Source organism: Pipra filicauda, unplaced genomic scaffold (genome assembly GCF_003945595.2).
Source record: "Pipra filicauda isolate LSUMZ 115617 unplaced genomic scaffold, ASM394559v2 scaffold73_size2923735_pilon, whole genome shotgun sequence".
NCBI classification, from domain to species: domain Eukaryota; kingdom Metazoa; phylum Chordata; class Aves; order Passeriformes; family Pipridae; genus Pipra; species Pipra filicauda.
This window is the reverse complement of record NW_024104909.1, coordinates 2298574-2319633: the sequence shown is the minus strand read 5'-3', so window position 1 is coordinate 2319633 and position 21060 is coordinate 2298574. Positions and strand designations below refer to the sequence as shown.

At 37.5% G+C, this 21060-nt stretch overlaps 1 protein-coding gene across 27 annotated transcripts in view; it reads right to left on the bottom strand.

Moving 5' to 3' along the window:
* Nucleotides 1-21060, bottom strand: part of RBFOX1 (RNA binding fox-1 homolog 1) — a 1156483-nt gene that overhangs the window by 277161 nt on the left and 858262 nt on the right. The window contains exon 1 of one of the 27 annotated variants that reach the window (XM_039389543.1): nucleotides 20400-20454. The exons of 24 other annotated variants lie outside the window; for them this stretch is intronic. In XM_039389543.1, the coding sequence (XP_039245477.1) occupies nucleotides 20400-20447 (48 nt within the window). In that variant the 5' untranslated portion in view covers nucleotides 20448-20454. Of the gene's footprint in view, nucleotides 1-12301; nucleotides 12431-20399; nucleotides 20455-21060 lie in introns of those variants that run through there. 2 more of the 27 variants (XM_039389538.1, XM_027750829.2) reach the window with 2 other exon arrangements.

Sequence of the window (21060 nt, the reverse complement as noted above, 5' to 3'; positions counted from 1 at the left end):
GGAGTTAGAGAGTCCAGTTCACTGGGGACAGCTCAGAGACAGCTCTGTCAGGGGCCCTGAACTGTGAACCAGGGGCAGGACTGCAACCATTAAGTGATTTAATAGCTGTTAGTCAAATCTGAGCAGGTATTCACACTGATTTTAAGGGGCCAAAGTCATGTTCATGAAAAAAGTCCCATCTTTCTCTGGCCACCTATCAAGGACTGCTGGAATGTATAAAGAAATTTTCTTCTTTTTCTTTTTTTTTTTTTTTCATTAAAAATAACTCCACAACATAAGTATTTGATTTCATGCTTCTTGAGAAGAAAGCATAAGGCAATTGCATAAAGTCAAGTGCTTAATTTCAAGAAGTTTAAATTTATCTTGGGATAAATTAACCTTGGGATGAATCTCACATTTCTGGACACAATGGAACAAAGTGTTGCAAATCCCTCACCATTTGATTGGTGTGAAAAAGAGACCCCTGGACTACCCCAGTTCCCCTCTTGTCCAGCTGTGGGTCCCAAGGGCTGAAGCCTCTCACCAATGCTTATGACACCTCCCTTGTGTCCAAATGTGGGCATTTGGATTTCACCAGATTCACTTGGTTTTGAGAGTGAGAGGAACCATCAGCTCATGAAGTTCTACTGCTCATTCATAACACATAACCAGAAGAAAATGGCACTAGAAAAGACACCAGCTTTCTTTGTAGCAAGAGATTTTTGTCCCAGCAGGCAGTAAATCATCATGAGTGGACAACCAGAGGTGATTCCTCAGAGGTACAGACGACCTTAGGCTGACAGAGCCTTAGTCACAGACATGAACTGACACAAAATAGGCCAAGAATTTGGTCCACCAGGTCTCAGGGACCACAAAACCAGGCAATTCTTGGTGTATTCCCTCAGTGACACCACTGGGCAGGTGTCCTTCACCTGCAGTCCAAACAGCCTCTTGTTCAGCACAGTTAACATCAAATGCACTTGGAGTATAAAGACACACTCTCACACTTCATGTCCCTCTGGGTATGTTTTCTGTGCCAGTACAAACAGCACACATTTAACACAAGTACTTTAGAACACTGTGCCAAACGAAGAGCAGAGTATGAAGGGAATGTTTCCCAAGTCATGTGTCCTCAGCTGCAGAATTTATAAAGCTGAATGAGTAATAATTCTTGTTTGGTTGAGCTTTTTTTACTATTAATTGAACATTTTATTCTTGTACTTCAGTTTTCATTCCACTAGAATGTTTTCTTTTTGCTTCAGAACAGTTAACTTTTTTTAGGAAAAAACAGGGATGGTTGTATCCCTTAAGATATTTCTGTACTTCATTCTATTAAAAAAATCTATTGATGTATTTATACAATCTTTCTGTAGTTCAGAACAGAGGTAAGGTATTCAAATTGTATTCATAAGCTACAAACCCAGATCTTTAGCCTGGACTGAAATAACTAGAGGAACTCTGAGTTCAGATTATCTAACTGACCTCAAACGCAAAAATGACACGTTATCTATGCAATTATGAAGCAAATACCAAGGAACTGAGACAAAATCCATTGAAAATGATGGCTGCCCTGACACAGAATTCACAGCTGGAAAATACATTCATTTTCCTTCTTAAACAAATATTGCCTCCCACTAGGATAACCCAAAAGGAAAGCTGTATTTCGTGACAAATATACATGTTTTGGCAGTGTACACTGTCTCTGCCTGCATATATCACATCCATTACCACGGCTCAGGGAGGCCAGGATGGGTGAGCTACACACTTTAATGTGCTGATGGCTCTTTGTCCTTTTCCTCCCTGGGAAAGATGAAAAATGCTGTGAATTGTTTTTTTCATTATTAATAATGAATGCCTTTCTTGTTGACAGTCCTTGCTGCCAGGTAAGAAGCCTGGAACTCGAACCTTTACGATGCAAGATTTCTGCTCACGTGGAAACCAACCAAAAAGATCACAGAAGAGGAGCTTAATACCCAGTCCACACAGTGTCTGGGTTGTTATATCCCTTATAGAGATTTACTTTTTTTAAAAAATCTCTCTGTATTCTTTTCCCAACATACATTTGGTACCGTGACAGATAAACTGGGGAAAGCAGGATATGTCCCCTTATTGCACAGCACTAAAAAGACTCTCAGTAATTTCTAAAACACTACACTGAACCAAAAGTTGATCTGAAGTTATTTTCCTCTGGATTACTCACAGAATTTATTCCAGCTGTGGAACTCTTAACAGTATTTAAAAATCTGTCACATCCTAGCTATCAATCACTTTTGTGTATATATATATATATATATATATAATCCTGGGAGATACATAGGTACACACATATATTATTATTATTCATTACATGAAGTAAAAATCATGCAGTGTTGTCACATACTCTGGGATTCTCTTCTATTTTCTTAGTCTGATAGCAATGATTATAAGCAAAATTCAGATGATGAGCCTCTCTTGGCTGGAAGTGTACCTGCAGTAAAAGAGTGCCTTGCTTTCCTTTCTCGGGCATCCTCTCTCTCCAAAAGTTTTACCTGCTTCTACAATATTTTGCACATCTTGGATTGGTAACAATTGAAAGCTTGCTAATGATTATAAAAGGTGAGGGATAGCCCAAGTTTGTGCTTCCCATCTCTTGGTGGTGCTCTGGATGCTCTGCCCCACAAGAGGAGGCTGAAGTGCAGGATGAAGCTGCTCTCCCAAACCCCAAACACGACCAGGGAGAAGGAGCTCAAAAAGGAGCACCAGGGAACAAAATTAAATACCAGCTTACATTCAAACTGGATCTCACTCCTCACAATAACACTTAAATGTTGATAAAAAGTCAGTTAATTTTCATATTACACTGGGAAAATTCTGGGCTTGGGGTATAGGATACGCTGGGTTTCTAATTTGTTTTATCAATAGATGGTTGTTTCTTAAAAAGCCCTACAAACCCTCAAATAAATTCATTCAAAAGCAACATTCTGATTGTATTTGTCACACACATACCTTCCAATCAGACATTTTTAATGTTCTTTTGTTTTGAAACAAAAAAAAAATCAATCACTATAAGCTTCTTTTCCCTTCAGCATTCACAAATATCCTGACTATACTGTGCCAGTGCTGACTTAGCTAAACAATATTTTTGTTGTGCTATCACTGTCACAAGTTAATGCTGGTTTCTGCATATCTTTGGACAAACTAACCCCAACTTTACTTGAGTTATGTCCCATGTAATTTAAATTTTTATGCCATTAAGAAGTCCAGATCAGATGCTTGGAGAAAAACTGTTCTTTAAATGTAGGAATTTCATGATTTCAGCACAAGAAAAATTAAAATGCTCAAGTCCTGAACCTTACATATACTTTTTATGTAGCTTTATTGTTAAATATATAACTTACTCAAAGCAAACACAGGTTTACTACTGCAGTGAGGAAGTGCAATGCGGGGAATAATGGGCTTTTGTGGGGGATGAACAGTGTGATTTATTGTTATCTTCATCTGTTGTTACTGTAAATTTAGTATTTGCTACTATAATCTAAGTAGCTGTGAAATACCATCTGAAAAATAAAAATTACAAATACATTTAATAAAAGGAATTTACAGATCACAAATAATCGAATACTTGATTGGCTCAGTGCCACCCCCGGAAAAAAAGCTGATATGCAGTCTGAAAACTTTCTTCACTGTAGGTTTAAAAAAAGAAATTGCACAAACACAGAGGGTTTCCACACCCTCTGCAACGGAGACAGTCGTAGTTAGGACTGGAGGGAGATGAGGTCAGTGACAGGAAGGAAAATGTGATTAAGTAATTCCCAATGCGATGCCAACTCTGACCTTTGGATTCCATTTCAAATCCAGCTATCGTGTTATCAAAATAATATACTGCAGGATGGATACTGTTTTGCTAATATGATATATAGATTCCTAACAGGAATTTTATGCTTACAACTAAATTACAGATATGCCAACTAGGATATATTTTCATGTGCATGTGACAGAGTATTTCATAACATGCTACAGCAATTTTTTTTTTCCCCTTGACATATAAAGAGACTGAAGAAAAAAATAATAAAATATTCAAGCTGAATAACGTGTCAGTGCTCTCGAGTTGATTTTGGACAGCAATTTCTAAATGGTCATCTTTCATTAATGGCTTATTAATGCTACAGAGTTAAAATCTCAAAAATTCTTGCAGAAGATATAAAGTGACATTTGGTTGAACAATACAGCAGCAAGATACATGGAGCAAGATTTGATTTGATATTAGTATATAAGAGGTTGGAAAAATATTCCAAATGGTCTGCCTGAAGCGAGTCATGCTGCCTTCATGGCAAAAGTGAATCTTGCAAAATGAAGTGATGGTTTCTTTCCAAAAGTAAGCTGTGAAATATTGGTTCATGCAGCATTTTACTAAAACCTAGGCCTTCTACATCTTGGTAATGATCCTGTGAATGAAAACGAGGTGAGACACCAACTCACATTAATTGCTCAGTGAAGCCACATTTTTAAGCCACCTAATTAACTGTGAGACTGGAGGGACACGAGGAGCTGGAGAGAGGTAAAAAATCCACCATTTATAACTTGCTTAAAATTTGTTTTTAAGTTACTCATTACAGAGGATTTACAAAAAATATCCTTTAAAGCATAAGGAAGACAAAGTAACAGGCAAGTCCACTTGAGCCCAACTGGAAGCAACAAATGGAGTCACCTGAAGTGTTTGCAGCACTAAAATTTCATTTAATTGAGTCTTCTCTGATGAACAGCTGTTATTTGTTATTGATACTTGCATTCAGAGTCACCAGAGAGAAACAGGTTTGTTTGTCAATGCTGGCTTTTGATCATTCTGCAAGGAAATCATAAGTAAATAATGGCAGTTATTTCCAGCTACAAATGATCCCCAAAATGTGATGTGCTTCAATTAGATGTATAATCTTACTCCTTGCTTTCATCTTAAAGAACTACTAAGTTTTAACACACTAGAAAATACACCTAAGGATAATTTCTTCCGCTGAAAGAGGAAGGTTTATATGTATTTATAAAGGAAAAATACAGAAAAAAAACCTTCAAAAGATTTTGGAAAAAATCTGGCCCCCTGCAATTTCAAAAACTAAGGCAATGATTAGTCATAAGCTCTGAAATGGTGAAAAAAATACATCCTATTTCAAACAAATAGTTATGAAGAAAATATTTTAATTATGCAAGCAGGATGTTGACTGGATTCACTGGGGATAATTACCTCTAAGAAAACATTCTAAGCCAGAAAGTCATTAGAAAGTTGGAGAATTCTTCACAACCCAGTACCCACACACTCATTCTGCCACGTCATCCAAGTATCCCACCTACTGAATTCCTGAAAGAATTCCTCATGTCAATGAGAAAAAAGGTTTTGCAAAGTGAGATAACTGACTCCTATGCAAAAAAAAAAAAATACAAATTCATTACAAACTTGGAGGTTGTTCTCAGATTTTGTTTAAAAGAATAAAATTTAGACACAAACTGCCTTGATATCAATAGATGGGAGCAGTGGATATACTAAAATCAGTAATCCAGTTGATAAAGGAAAAATTAACAGTGAATTGCAGTTAGCATGCAGGATCTGTGGCAAAAAACGTGGCTCTGGTGAGCCTATTTCAAGCAAAAATATCCTCAGAAACCTCAGGCTGAAACACAAAACCACCTCAATCTTTCTCCTTCTCCAAACAGGTGTGAAATGCAGCTCAACTGCAAACAGTGCACTTCTCACTTGCAAGTGGATTAAGCCTTATAGAATGATAAATAAAATGTTCAGTAATGTGCTTTTGGTGTGACTGAATAAGGCATCTGGATAAAATTGAGAACTGTAGGAGAACACTAAATCAGTTTAAAAACATGCATGAACTTTAGAATGATGCTGTCATCACATTATTTATATTCTAGACATACCAAAGTGCTATTATATTTCAGGGCTTTCATGGCAAAACAAAAGCTTTACACAAGTAATATTAAGTATTTAGATGCTTTCATGCAGGATTTATTAGTTCATATTTTGCCCTGTCTCTATATTTCTCTCAATTTCAACTGTATTTTTGGTCGTTTTAGCTTTTTACTGTTTGGTACATTTGTTTCATTATATATTATCTGATGAAAAATCTGAATGCATGCAGAGCTGGATCATCAGGATCATCAAACTAAACAAAAACAGGAGACAAAGAAACGTAGTAAAAAAGCACAGTTTTGTAATATTTAGACAAAAAAAATCTTTACACACCTTTAATGCCCATCTGAATTAAACATGTAACTAGAATACAATTAACCTGTAGAACAGCCAACAGTATAGAAAGCTATTTCACACAGTAAGATATAAACTGTCTTTTGAAAGACTTTTTCTGTAATTTTCTGTATAGATACATAAATGTGTACAAAAACATATTCCTTGTGTTCCAGACAAATTTTATAAATTTAAGTATTCACAAAAAATAAAACAATTACTTTTTTTTTCTACCATCACCAAAATTTGTCCTTGATCTAACTTTTAAAACACAGGCTTCTCTGTGCTTATCTCTTCTCTTCATCAGGGTAATGCTGGGTTTCCTGTGTTTCATTTTTTTTCAGCATTAGCCTTAAAACTCTGCTGTTAGACCCCACTGCATGTACCAACACACAAACATTTTCCATACTTATTCAGCTTGAAATTGTCCCCAATTTTTGCTCTCGTTCTGCCAACTATTCTGGGTATAGCCACCAAATCTTTCACATAATGGCCTTTTTTGAATTTGCTTCAGAGCAGCTAAACGTACCAAGCCACCAAATTGTCAGGTTAAACAGCTCCAGCTCAAGTCTGCACCTTGATTTCTGTCCCAATTTAACTAACTTTTACTTTATAGCCACATTTGTTAATGTAATATAAACCTACACAGAATAAACCTACCAACTTAACTATGATCTGACATTCTTCTTTTACTTAAAAAGAATTAAGCAAAACAAAAAAGTTTGTAATCAACTAAACATCCACCTGTAAAGCACATTTGTAGGGAAACAAATATAGATATAAATAAATAAAAAGGTTTGCATAACCAAGTAACAGGACTGATTCAACCCACAGAACAAATTGGATGGATTCACCCATCCCTTTTGCTGGATTTTATGAAGGATTTTCTGGCACTAAGGCAGAGGGGAGGGGTGTTTGCTGGTGGCTGTCACACACCTCTTGGTGTGACTTTATACAATGCTCAGGCATTGGGCAAGTTGTTGTTCTGCTCATGGGAAGAGGCTTAAGAATAGAGCAGTAAGTACAGAGGGAATAACACAACCCCAGAGTTGTCCAGGAAAACTGGGCTGTTTCCCTTGTACCAGAATTCCCAGAACTCCTCAGAAAGAGCTCTGAATCAACACAGAAGAACTATTTGAATGCCACTTTTTGTGAAGTGGTAAATGATGGGCTCAAAATGTTCCAGTGAGCCAGAACTCAGATTTTCAACTGATATTCCAAAGTGTGATGATAGGACAGATCAAGAAGATAAAGTATATAAGCAGCAAAGATAATACACCACCATCTGCTATGGATATAGGTGTACAAATGCACATCTATTGATTCAGCAGGTGATTATCAAGCACACAGTAATTAATCTTTATTGTGATAGAAGCAACAGAGAGAAAAGAAAAAATCTGAAGCTACTTAAAACTTATTCTATCAAATCCTTTCAGCACACACCAAGCATTGTGTGTTCAGTCTGTTGGTTCAAATGCTAATAGTGAATCATGTTTTAGGAGTCCCTTCTCTTTGAAACAGAAGGTAAGTTTTCAAATCCTTGTTATACATTAATTAAATTTTATATATTTTAATAACTAGCTAGCTATAGGAAAATTACCTTACTAGCTTTTACAATAAATGCAAAATTCTTTACTTGAGAAACCACCCACATGTAAAAGCCACTAACACAAATGCTGACAATCAGTCTGACATCCAATCTGTTTCCAACCTACAGCCACAGAAATAGAGCACTGTACATTCCATAAAAAGATCACTAACATTTTTCCTAGTTTGAAGTACTTTTAAACTTTTTTTTATTACTCAGAGTCTTTGCCCCTGCTTGGTTCCTCCTTCCTCCAACTCATTAGCACCTATCATTAAAAGGTAATCACCTAAAGTTTCTGTACTGGGGTTTTCAAAGAATAAGGCAACAGACTGTCACTGAAATTCAAGGTACTGAGCTCTTAATAATGTTCTTTAAAAGCTATAAGTGTAATGTGACTACAGCAATGACAGCAATCGAGCCATATGAATTATGTGTGGATTTCCAAACAGTAATAAAAAGAAGTGAAGGACGTTGTATTTCTCAGACAGGAGAGAAACGAAAAGCAAAAGGAAAGACAAAACATTTAAACAACATAGGTAGAGGTCAGCATGAATAAGATAAAACACTAATGCCTATAACACAGGGGTATTCTGGGAGTGATAAATTCCCAAGGCGTTGAGAGAAGAAAAAAAGCCTTAAACCCAGATTTTATCCATTGCTCAAAGGAATACGAAACCAGCAACTACTACTACTAAAAATGCAGTGCAAGTGATGCAGTGGGATAAGGAAGAGGATGAAAACAGAACACTGAGCAGTGCCAAGCCCTGCACCTGGGGAGGAACAGCCCCACGCACAGGCTGGGGAACAACTGGCTGGAAAGGAGCTCCGTAGGAAAGGACGTGGAAGACCAGGAGGACAAACTGAACACAAGGCAGCAACGTGCCCTTGCAGAAAACCAGGTCTGCACCGTCCTGGCTTGTGTTAGAAAGGGCCTGGAGAGCAGATCACAAGGAATGTGATCCTTCCCCTTCGACTCAGTGTTGGTGAGGCCACACCCGGAATTCCACGGTCCCCAGGATGGGATGGACGTGCTGCAGCGAGTTCAGCAAAGGGACAGAAAGATGAAGCAGGGAATGGAGGATGTGATGTGCAAGGAGAGGCTGAGACACCCCAGACTGCTTAGCCATAAAAAGAAAAGGCTGGAGGGATCTTACCAATGGGCATAAACACCTGAAGGGAGAGTAAAGACGAGCCAGATGCTTCTCAGGGCTGTGCAGGCAAACTAGAGGAGACCACAGGCACAGACTGACTGACACTGGGGCCTGTTTAAAGATCAGAGAACCCTTCTCACTGTGAGGAGAATCTCTCAAACATTGGCACAGTGTTTCCACACAGGCTGTGGAGTCTCTGTTTATGGAGATACCCAAAATCTGGTCCCTATGTACTTGCTACTGCAGCTGATCCTGTTTTGTGCAGAGTGGGTGGATTCAGCCATCTCCAGAGGTCCCTTCCAGCCTCCTCCATTCTATGATTCCATAATATTAAAACTTGGAACCTTTTACTGAGTGTTGGAATAACCAGCCACTTACCTTTCATCCATTACCAAATTATTCCAGCTTTTAAATCTTTAAGAATTTACTTGCAGCTACTCCTCCTCATAGTCAGAACCTGCGACCCTCTGTATTGTTATAAATTAATTTAAAAATATATGAAGGCATCAAGAAAAATTAAAAGGAAAAAGTGCATTAAGTTCATGTGGCAAGATTTAGGGAGCGAAGTCTGTGAAGCACTGAAGTGTAAAAAGGTGAAGTGAAAAAAATTTAGACCATCTATAATAAGGAGAAAGAGAATGAAGAAAGAAGGAAAGAATAAACCAAAATGTAATACTGCCAAGCTAAAATATTTCAATCATGACACACTTGGAATTTCAAACCCAAATGATAAAGGCTTTATTCCAGGATAAGGCATCTGAAGATTTAACTCCAAAAGAACTATAAAGTTTAATGTATATGAATCTGTTATGACACAAAAACCTTAAATTGCACAGTGCCAACTCTTTCTTCCTTGCAAAATCCTCATAATATATTACAAATTTTAAAACTCCACAGCTGCCACAAAAGTAAATTAGATTTATGACTACATCTTGTTAGTTTTTGTCCTCAGCAATGATTACTGAACCTAAAGGGAAAAAAAAAAAAAGGACCTGAAGATTTTAAATAAAAAGTCAGAGTGCCATAATTCTCTTTTGTCCAGACCAGCTCTAGACACAAGTTTTCTCTTACTCACAATTCCTCATGCTATGACACTGGGATCTTTTTAAGGATTTAGTATGTTCTGAATGCATGAAAAATACAGGATACTGTAATTTAAAGTGGGGAAAAATCTTTTAGTTCCAAGACAGATGATGGCTGCTCAAGTCTTTTCAACTTCTTCCTACCCACTGTTTTATTTCAGAATCCAGCACTATCACACCAAAAAGGAACCCTGCTCTGTCCATGGGGCAGTGAATGTTCATCAAAATCCTTTATTGTCTGCCTTAAATTGGGCCTTCCCTACCATGTTTGACAGATGAATCAGAAAAACAATATTCTCTCAGCTTTTTTAAGCTTTGGAAAGTAATGTTTTAAGTCTACAGTTCACCTCGGTTGTCTCCCTCCTTCTGATCAATATATATTTAAAGAGTTTTCCCTGAATTAATTAGCACTTATTTCATATTTACTACTGTGGTATTTTCACTTAAAAAAAATAGGAAAAAAAAAGGATTTTGCCACTTCACAAGATCTCCATTTCCCACAAGTGTTTGCACAGAACATTCATTCCTGAAAACAGAAGTTTCAGTGTTTATCCCCCTACCCAATCCATACACATGCAGCCTTTTGAATAGGAAAATACACCTTTTATACACAGAGAACTATTGGCTAACCAGAAAAGACTACTAGTTACAAGTTTCAGTGTACATTTTCCAGTGGCCCCAGTGTCACTGGAGGCCACTCAAATTATTGCAGTCCCTCTTTCTAATGCCTCACAACGGCTAAGCCTACCATTAGGTGTCTGATAACATGAATAGAAATTATTCCTACAGCTTAAAAGGAAGCAACCAAACCATATTTGGATGCATATATAGCTATATTACTCAGGTATAGAAGAATGGTATCAATAATCAGATAAAAGAATTCAGTTTAAATTCTAAACACTACATTTGCTAAGTGCTCTGAGCCTGCTCTGTGCAATGGCATTGCAAAGAGACCACAACAAGGATTTGTTTGGTTACTGAGCAAACCTGACTTGGGAAAAGTCAGAGAAATCACTGAAGTTGCGCCACTGAAAATACTAAAATAAACGAACGCTGTGAGAAGCGTGGAAGGTAAACACTTATTTTCATCATCCTATTCTGTGTTCTGGTTTTATTTTTCTCTGTTTTCTTCTGCCTCCTTCCTTGGTCTCCCCCTTTTTCCATTCCCACCTGCCCAAGTGCAGCCACATCCTCATTTCCACCCGTGCCTGTGTGTGCACGGCAATGCCCGTGCTCCTTCTGCACTTGGCACTGACGTGCCTGATGCAAGTCAGCCAAGAGAGCAAAGGGAAGAGAGAGGAACATGCTCTGTGCTGACCCCAAAATAATCCTGCTTGCCCAGCCTTTCCTTCCCTTTTGGATGGCAGGCAGAAGGCACAGATGCCAAGCTGCGGAAGTTATTTTCCAGTGATGGCATCTGGCTCTCTGGCACAATCCACTGACATTTGTGTTGGCTTCCTTGCCATTGCCCCTGGGTTTCTTCATGGGTTAAGTTGATGACAGGATGTTGTCTGATCCTGGATGCCACACTTCTTTGAACTCACCTTTGGTTCTACTCAATTTCTGTAAGAATAAAGCTGCTCTTCATCCTCCTGAAACCTTTGTACTTTAGCTGACATATGTAATGATGTCATTTTGGATAGTCCTGTTGTGCTAATGGATAACTTGGATAGGCCAAAGCACTTCTTTGTATATTTTACACTTAAAAAATTATGTGTGCCAAAACTTATTCACACAAATACTTTATTCAAGGACACTGTTTTCTTTTTTGATCTTAAAACTAACAATTCTGAAAGTGCCATTATTATGAAAAAAGCAAGCATTTTCAAAATTTGATTATATTTAATTATAACTCCTTGTGTTAAAAAAAATAAATCATATCCTTCTCTATATATTGCAGGAAATGTTGATGCAACATTTATTGTTTGAAGCAGAAAGCCGATGAACTGCTTCAACACATCACAAAAGGTAACTCCAATGGGCTTATCTCACAACAACACGATTTCTAGTTCAGAAATATCAGTTTATATGACAGTAATTACTAAAACAGATGGGCAAGGAGCCAAAAAGTGGCTTCACATCGACAGTGGGCTGAATGCAACTGGGAGCTGTGGAGCAGAAAGGAGCTGTGCCAGATTGTGAGGCAGCTGAGAGTCCTATTGGTGACCATTTGCTGAGCAATCTCAGACACATGTAAAAAAATTATGCATTCCCCACTGACTTCATGCTAAAATGGTAAAGAATAAAAAACTCTGTCTGAACTTGAACGCAGTACCTGCTGACAAGTTCTTCCCTTCAAGTACTGGGGATTGTCCTTCTTGCACTCCCGTGTTTCTATCTGCCATTCACAAATGTGGCTGCACATTTTAGATCCATATTGTCAGGTGTTACATTAGTGGCAGTCAAAACAACAACAGAGGTCTGCAGACAGAATCAATCAATAAATTCAAAATATTCCTAAGAGCTAAAAAAAAAAACAACCCACCAAATATTATTTCTTCCCTTCAGGAAATCTATTTGAAAGTACTGGCAAAATATTGGTGAGAAGCTCTTTGCTAAAATAAACAGGAAAAAAAAATCTAGACTTAAAAGAATCTAGACTTAAAAGATAAATGATCTCTAAAATGACTAAAAAAATGTAAAGCAAAACCAGAATTCTTTAACTGTACCCTGTCCCCATCTGATTTTTCCTTGGTTTTTTTCAGAAAAGTAGTTCACACAAAACTTTCGTTTAAATTTTTCAGCTGACTAGTCAACCACTGCACATTTTAGAAGATACATTTTTTTAATTATTATTGGAATTGGCTGTCATTATGCAGAGTACTAACAAGCCAGCTGAGCAGATTAAGATCAATATTCTTATGAATTGTTCTCTAACAGCAATTAATAGCTTTCAATTGCTAAGACATGTACAGCCACAGTAAAACATTATCTTCAGTCCAATCTGATATCTAATGTTATTTAGATTATGAACAACTTTTAATAAAGAAATCCTCGGATATAAGAGGGTTGGTATTTCCTTCTGAGTCTCTCAACAGGATATTCAGGCAGGCAGCCTTGCAATTAATCTTAGCACTTCATTCATTTTCCAAACATCCTTGCCTATTGACTCCTACAGAAAAGTGCTCATTCACTCACTTGGTTACATTAATTATACATAGGAGATAAAGCCAAGGAAATCTGCAAGACACCAGAGACTCCATTAGTTTTCTGTGTAAATTCCAGATTTGTTCCATGTAAACAGAATGAGGCACATCATTGACACGGGCAGGTCCCTGTCCAAACAGGCTCCTCATTCCATGGGCAGGTTGGGTTGATATCACATCCCCTCTGCAACTGCTCCAGCAGGTCCTACAGACCCTGTACAAACCCCACCAAGGGATCTCTGAGGGTTTATTTGCCTTTCAGAACTTCAGGGGCAAGAAAGAAGCCGTAAAGCGTCACAAACTTCCATCAGACTTTTCTGTCTTAACAAACTACGTTTGTTTACCTCAAATTAAACACTACAAATGAGCAAAGGAGGTATGAAAAGGTTAGTGGGAGGGCAAACAAAAACTACAGGTGGGGTGGGAAAGGACAAGGCAAAGGGGGAAGAGCAAGGTAGTTACAGTGTAAAATAGTTTTTGATTTACCTGGACTTCTTTACATTGACCTCTGACTGCAACTATATTTCCTCTTGCTTTTTTCCTTCACAACACCTAAAAAGTAGCCCAGAGATGAACTAAATAATTATTGTGCACACTTCACTTTTGTCTCAGTTCCAACAAAATTTCGATACCTTTCCAGAGTCCAGAGTTTTCTTGAAGAAAGAGATCTTAAATTCTTACAACTTAGCAAGCAGGTGTGATATATTAGACACTTTGCCTAAATTAAAAGTCTCTCCTACATGTAGCAATATACTCCCTGCATGAGGTATAGTATTTATACTGCATAAATTGAAAGCAAGTTGCTTCTTAAAGGTAGGAAAACACAAGTACGAGGGAAAGAGCTGTCGGTGGGAGCACAAAAATCCTACTCTCACTTGACTCACAGCATGCAGACAAATATTCCAATTTTTGTGTGCATATGAACTTGGTACTGTTGCCCAGAATTTCAATTTTGTCAATTTAAAAATGTCAAATGAACAATTAATTTGGACACGAATTTGGAGAACAATTTGCATATATATATACATATATATATATATATATACACATATATATATATATATATATATGTGTATATATATATATATATATATATGAATGAAAAGTCCCTTATATCAATCAGTGGCTTGCTAGAAAGGGAAATAGTGAAGATCATGGTTTACTGCCTTTAGTCAGTTAAAAGAAATTAAAATGAAATATTATTCAAAAACAAGCATTAATCTTCATCTGACAACGTAAAGCTCATCAGCACAGTGAATTTTTCATTAGCCTAAAAAGGAAAAAAAAAAATATATGCACATATAAATATGTATACATACATAATCCTGTAAATCCACAATTAAGTCTGGGTAAATTTAGGGGACAAGACAGTGAGATTCAATCTGTATTTTCTCCAATACTACCAAGTCAACCAAGAGAAGTACTTAAAAGGAGGTGCTAAATGAATATTTCAAGCAACTGCAAAATAAAAGAGAGAAAAACCTTTGGAATCTCTGGCTCCTGCAGGAGCTCAGTGCACCCAGTGTGAGAAGGGAGACACCCCTTATGCTGGAATATGAAATTCTTACCTGAGGAAAATTCAAATTGAAGTGAAGCAAAGATTGTGTGAGTGCTTACTGATTCTGTGTGTTAAGGAAACAATTTCTAATAGAGAACGTTCCTGTTAAGGAACTGAAAATGAATGTATTCCATAATATAAACTCCACAGTCCCTATGTAAACAGAGAAGTGCAGCTTCTGTACTTAAAGTATATTAATGGGACTATTCATGAGAATATATGTGAAAATAGGCCCTGAAAACCATTTTGTAGCAAAAAGGAGTTAATATCAGTTATTATAAGCCATCTGGTTGATAGTTACTGCAGGCCATAGCTTCACACTTGAGAAAATCCTTAAAAACACTGAAATTCCTGAATGGAAATAGACCCAAGTCCTCTTCGGTTTGCCCTCTCCTACTCTCTCTCTATGAACTTGGATGAACAGTATGGTGCTGATTAAGTTCATTAACTCTTAGAAATTATATTAATAGGTACCATTTTGTTTTTAAAAAAATTCTACCTTGCTAATTACATGCTTTTTATTGAAAGATGAAAAAATGCTAGTCTACTGAAAGCCCTCGCTATTCTGGTTTTGTCCAAAAGCACCATCACACCATGAAAACCAGGAATAAAGCAATTATTTGCATGTAACCCTTGCAAGAAGGTAATAATCTAAATGGAATATCCACGGTTTAATACACAAAAAGTTATTAAAATATTAAAATGTAATTAAAACGAAAATATTTAAATGCAATCACTGGGCATTTATAAGACAGCCCACAAATGTAATGTATGCAAATGGCTGCTTTTTATTTATTTATAAATAAATATGTTAGCATACACCAATGTATTCTAAAAAGATATTAAAACAACAGGAAATAATCTCAGTAATTTCATCCAGTGACTCAACACAACTTTTAGTTCATAGCACTAATAAAAGGCAGTAGAAATAATCTCTATATTGTTCACCTGTAACCAAATATACTTAACTAAGCTGCATTATGTTTTCATCCATTTGATTAAACACATATACTTAAATAAAATGTTGTATATTTTCATCCATTTGATTAAACACATATTCCACTGATAACTAAATAAAAATATTTATGTACTCCTGTGAACAGCAGGATAAAGCATTTACATTTCTCTTCATTTTATGTACTTGAAATGTGTTTATGTGACCCCTAAATTTCAGGCTCCTAAAATGAGTCATGCTGCAGCACTTCAGAGCACACGCACTGAGGTCACAGAGCCAGTCGTGCTGACCCTGCTGGAATAAAGTCTATCAACAAACACGTGTTTTACTGAATAGTATTTCATTTAATAATACCTGCAAATGTGACTCCAGTGAAGCTCCAATATCTCGCACACAACCAGAAATGCAAAGAGACGTTTTCAAGAGCCAGGGCAAATGCTGGGGATGACTTTCCCTGGCTTTCACCAGGCACTGCCATTAGAGTGCTTTAGCTTCCATTAAGTTGTCACTTCCCTGTGCTGCCAGCTTTTCAAGGGGGACAACTCGTTCTGACAGAACCATGGCCTGTCACATACACTCACAGTTCAGCAGGAAGGAACAGGAAAACCCCCAGAGCTGATGGATTTCTTAGCTACTGGAGCTGGCACTTATATTGCTTATATGTACAAAGCTAGGTAATTAATAAGCTCTAACCTGTCCACCTTAAGGAGCTCCTATTTAGTTGCAGAAACTTAATTCGTGGCATACAAATGGAAACTACACAAAGCTGCTCTTTCATTTGATTGCGACGGTTTTGTAACAACAACATCTAGTTCATACATATTTTTAATACATAAGAACTGCCATACTGCCTAAGAGAAAAGGCTCATCTCATCCAGAGTCACGGAGGCAAACAGTTATGGAAGGAACATAAGAAATGCTCCACGGAGCACGGCCCTTGTCCTCAAAATATGACCCTGCAGCCAGTGAGCCTCCTGAGCTAGAGCCTGTACGTGGGTCACTGAGCACACTGGCCACTTGATCCATCCTGCTGGAGCCCACATAAATTCTAAGTTCCACAATTATGCTCCATGTGAAAAAAAAAAGTACTTTGCTTTGCTAATATTGAACTTGCTGACTGACAATATCACTGAGTACTTGTGCTGCAAAACATTCCATCTTCTTTGAAGTATTGCTGATTGGATACTCCTCTCTTCCCACTTATCTGTCATCATTCCAAGCTCAAGAACCCTAACCTATTTAAGCTCTCATCCAGTAGAATATTTTGTATTTCTTGTCACCCTCTGTCTTGGTACCTTCTCTCTTTCTACCTGTTGGACATATGAGTGGCCAGAAATACACTTGCTACACAAAACGTGACTGCATGAAGGATTTCAGCATTAAAGAACTCTGTATCATTCCAGTTTTCTATCACAGAAATAACTATCATCAGTCTTTATAATGCTTATTGTACTTTAAGCTTTCATGACAACAGCAATGAATTATTAATTATATTTTATACCTGGTCAGAACCAACGAAGGAACTTTGTACAACCAGAAGAGAAACTATTTAACTCAGCCTGCTGGTTTTGGCTGGGAGAGAGTTAATTTTCTTCATAGCAGGTAGTGTGGGGCTGTGGTTGGGATTTGTGCTGCAAACACAAATAAGCCCTGATAACACAGGGATGTTTCCTTCCAGCTGAGCAGGGCTGACACAGAGCCAGGGCCTTTCCTGCTCCTCATCCCAGCCCACCAGCGAGGAGGCTCGGGGTTCACAACGAGCTGGGAGAGGCAGCTGAGCCCAGCTGATCCAAGGGATATTCCAGACTATAAAATGCTCAGCATATAAAGCTGGGGAAGAAGAAGGAAGAGGGGAATGCTCAGAGTAATGGTGTTTGTCTTCCCAAGTCCCCAGTACATGTGATGGACCCTGCTTTCCTGGGATGGCTGAACACCATGGGAAGTGGGGAATGAATTCCTTGTTTGGCTTTGCTTGCAGGCATGGCTTTTGCTTTACCTACTGAATTGTCTTTATCTCAATCTGTGAACTTTGGAGTTTTTTTTCCAACTCTCCTCCCTGCTAGGGCAGGTAAGGGTGAGGGAGTCAGTGAGCAGCTCTGTGGCATTTGGTTGCTGGCTGGGGTAACACCACAACACCCACTCAATTAACATTCTACCTCTTCACGAGTCTGGAAAAATGAAGCATTGAAGGCAGTAAATTGTTTTCTGAAACTGAAATCAATGAGAGAAAATACAATTAATATGTAGAATCCTCAAAAAAATAAGCCATAATGCATTTCTGTCTTACAAATCTTAAAGAAGGCTTTTGTCCTTTCTCTCTCTGTCCTACTAAATCCATGCTCATCTACCCTGCTGGAACTCAGTGGTTGTCCTTCTGCTTTATAGATCTTCTACAAGTTATTCTACTGATGTCTCAAGAAGCCACTTGGGCCACAGAAAGGGTGGCAGAAAGAGAGCACATGGTGTCAAAAGAGAGGAAGCTGGGAAAGCAGAGACACTGTTATGCAGAGCAGAGCCAGAGCCAGAGCCAGCTGGCTGAGGAGGAAGGATGACAGCCATCAGATTAACTGAGAACAGCCAGGCACCACCACAGCAGAGACTTGGCCCATCATTAAGGACAGAACAGAGTCCATTAAACATTTTGAAGGACAAAACCTAGGTTAGAAAAAGGTTAGACCACGTAAAGATATGTAAGAAGAACACACAAGAATGATTTGAGCTATGTATGTGAGAGGCTAAAGAGAAAAAAAAGGGGATTCAGAGCTGAAGCAGTAAAAAGATGGAAAAAGGAAAAAAAATAAAATATTGATCATAAGTTTGAAATAAGGCTGACTATGTAATGAGGAAATCAAACATAAATAAAAAGTCCTGAAAGAAAACAAAAATTCAGAAATGCATCTTCCTCACTAGCTAAGTGATTAGGTAGTAGAAATTCAGTCTTCCACCAGCTGGAAGGGGAATAATATTTTTTTCATTACCATTCCTATTTTATAAACAAATAAATTTTGAAAGCTCAACACTATTTTTGAGTCTTACAATACTCTTGACATTTATTATGTCTTTTAACCTTCCTTTTGGAAATGGAAGTTAACCAACTACTCACAATATATGTTTCTTAACATATAGTAGAAGAACTTCACCAGAATCAAAATAAATTGTCTCCAGTTGTGTTTGCATATTAATATTCTTAGTTGCACAGTTATTGGATACTTCTGGATTCACCTTTAACGTTCCCAGTGAAGGGACACATAATTCTCTGCTCTGGTGATAACTCTAACAGCAGACAGGACCATTCAGAAGGTCAATTGTTCAGCAAGTCTGGCATAATCTTTATTGACTTCTAATTATTACTTTTAGCTTTACCATGTTTTGCTTCCTTAATTACAATTTTGACATATTTGAAGATTTATTTAAGATGCTGAGGTGCAGGAGCTCGTACATCACCAGTCCCGGTGATTTGCTTGAGTACAACGTGCAATGATAAGCTGTATCTGACCTAACACAATACTTGGGCTAAAATAAAACACTGAAAGTTAATTATTGTCAAAATTCAAATTATTTAGAATGGACAGAAAGTGAAGGAGATGTTTTATTTGCTTTAAAAAAAGGCAGATTAAGCTGGCTGGTGCCACTGAACAGTCAAAATTACATTTCTCTTATTACACATAGACTCTGACCTAAATGGCCTTCTAACTTCCAGTGCCCATTAAGTTTTTTCACCAAGAAATAGCCATTAAAGGTTTGGATTTGTATGCTTTGAGAACTCAGTCTTACTTAAGAGGTTTTTAGGATAATTCTGCTTAATGGTAGAATTTTTTGAAAAGTGTTTTAACCTGAATTACTCTGAATTTTCTACATATATGTCTCAAGGTAAACAGAATGCTTCACATAATGCATAGGAAAATTTCACCTGTTTACTTCCCTGTTTTTGTTAACATTAGGACTTCTGGGATAACTGGAAAAAATGAAGGTTGAGTGATGTCTCATGTTGCCAGATGGCTGTGCTATTTAGAATCAGCATCAGAGAACAATTAGTCAAGTTTTCATTATGAGTAAACACCAAGGACAGAAATAGCTGAAAAAATGAGTTCTGACAAACTTGTTGGTCGAGTAGGAAACAGTGAGCTGCTTCTTTTTTTCCATATTTGTTCTAAAGTGCTTGTTATATTCTTTAACATGCCTAATAGCTGCACTGAAAATACAATTTATTTATTAACAAGCAGTGTTTCCATTCTTTGACAGGCTCTCCACCCCCCCAACCAAAGAAAAAAAAACCCTCAAAACTTTCAACTAAGCTCATCAATTACTCTTAACATTCTAAATAGTTGGCAATGTTTACACAACATCCTTTCAGAGTTATTCAGCTCGATCTTGCAGCTCATTAAAAGGATCTCTATTTATTTGCTGTGTGTTACAGTTCTTCACTTTGGCACAACACGCAAAAAGGAAGCCAATTTTACTTTTCCCTGTGGTGTTAATTGGTGGAGCATGCTGCCTGCCTCTTCATTAATTATGTCAATGTGTATGAAACTTTCATTTTCATGGCAGTGTATTAACAAAGCTTTGCAACGAGGCTGACAAAAAGCCAGCAAACTCCAGCTTACAAAAAAGTGGGTAATGAAGGTTAGCAGTGGCCAGAACATAATATTTATTTCAAAAGGCAGCTTTGTTTCCTCCTCGTGCCTCTCAGACACCACGGAAAGCAAGCACTTACCAGAATGAACAAGATCAACTTTGCTGTGGAGAGTAAATAAATCTCCATATAACACACAGATAATGGGTCTGGAAACACTGTAACTGCACAGAACACAGAGAATGAGAGAAGGACCTTTAGTCCAGCTGAAATGGTTTTGCTCCTAAAACCATTTTCAGATAATTTACTGATTTCATCCCATCAAGTGTACAGAAATCACTCACTGCTTGATAGCTCACTAAACACTGGGGTTTTGTCTGAAGACAAAACTGCCACTAACACAGCAAAAGCAGGCACTGTCCAGATGAAATTCTTCTGGATGCCTTTAGCCTGTTTCTGTTCACCTACTGAAAAGGTTGGTAAAAGACTGACACTGAGCTTTTCTCCCTCTTTTCTTTCCCCCCCTCAAAAAACCCCAAACCAACCAAAAAAAAAAAACCCCAAAACCCACAAATAAAACCAACAAAAAACACCAACCCCCCAAAAAACTCCATCAGATCTCAGTGACTTCAGATATAACACACTGAATTTCATTACATTCTGCCTGGAGACAGAGAATAAAGCAACACATAAGGTATATGGTAACCCACTTCAGTCCTTTCTGGAAATTCTAAGCATTAAAATAGAGCAATACTCTATTTTAAAATATGTAAAGCATTACAAACTCTAAATGAAATATATC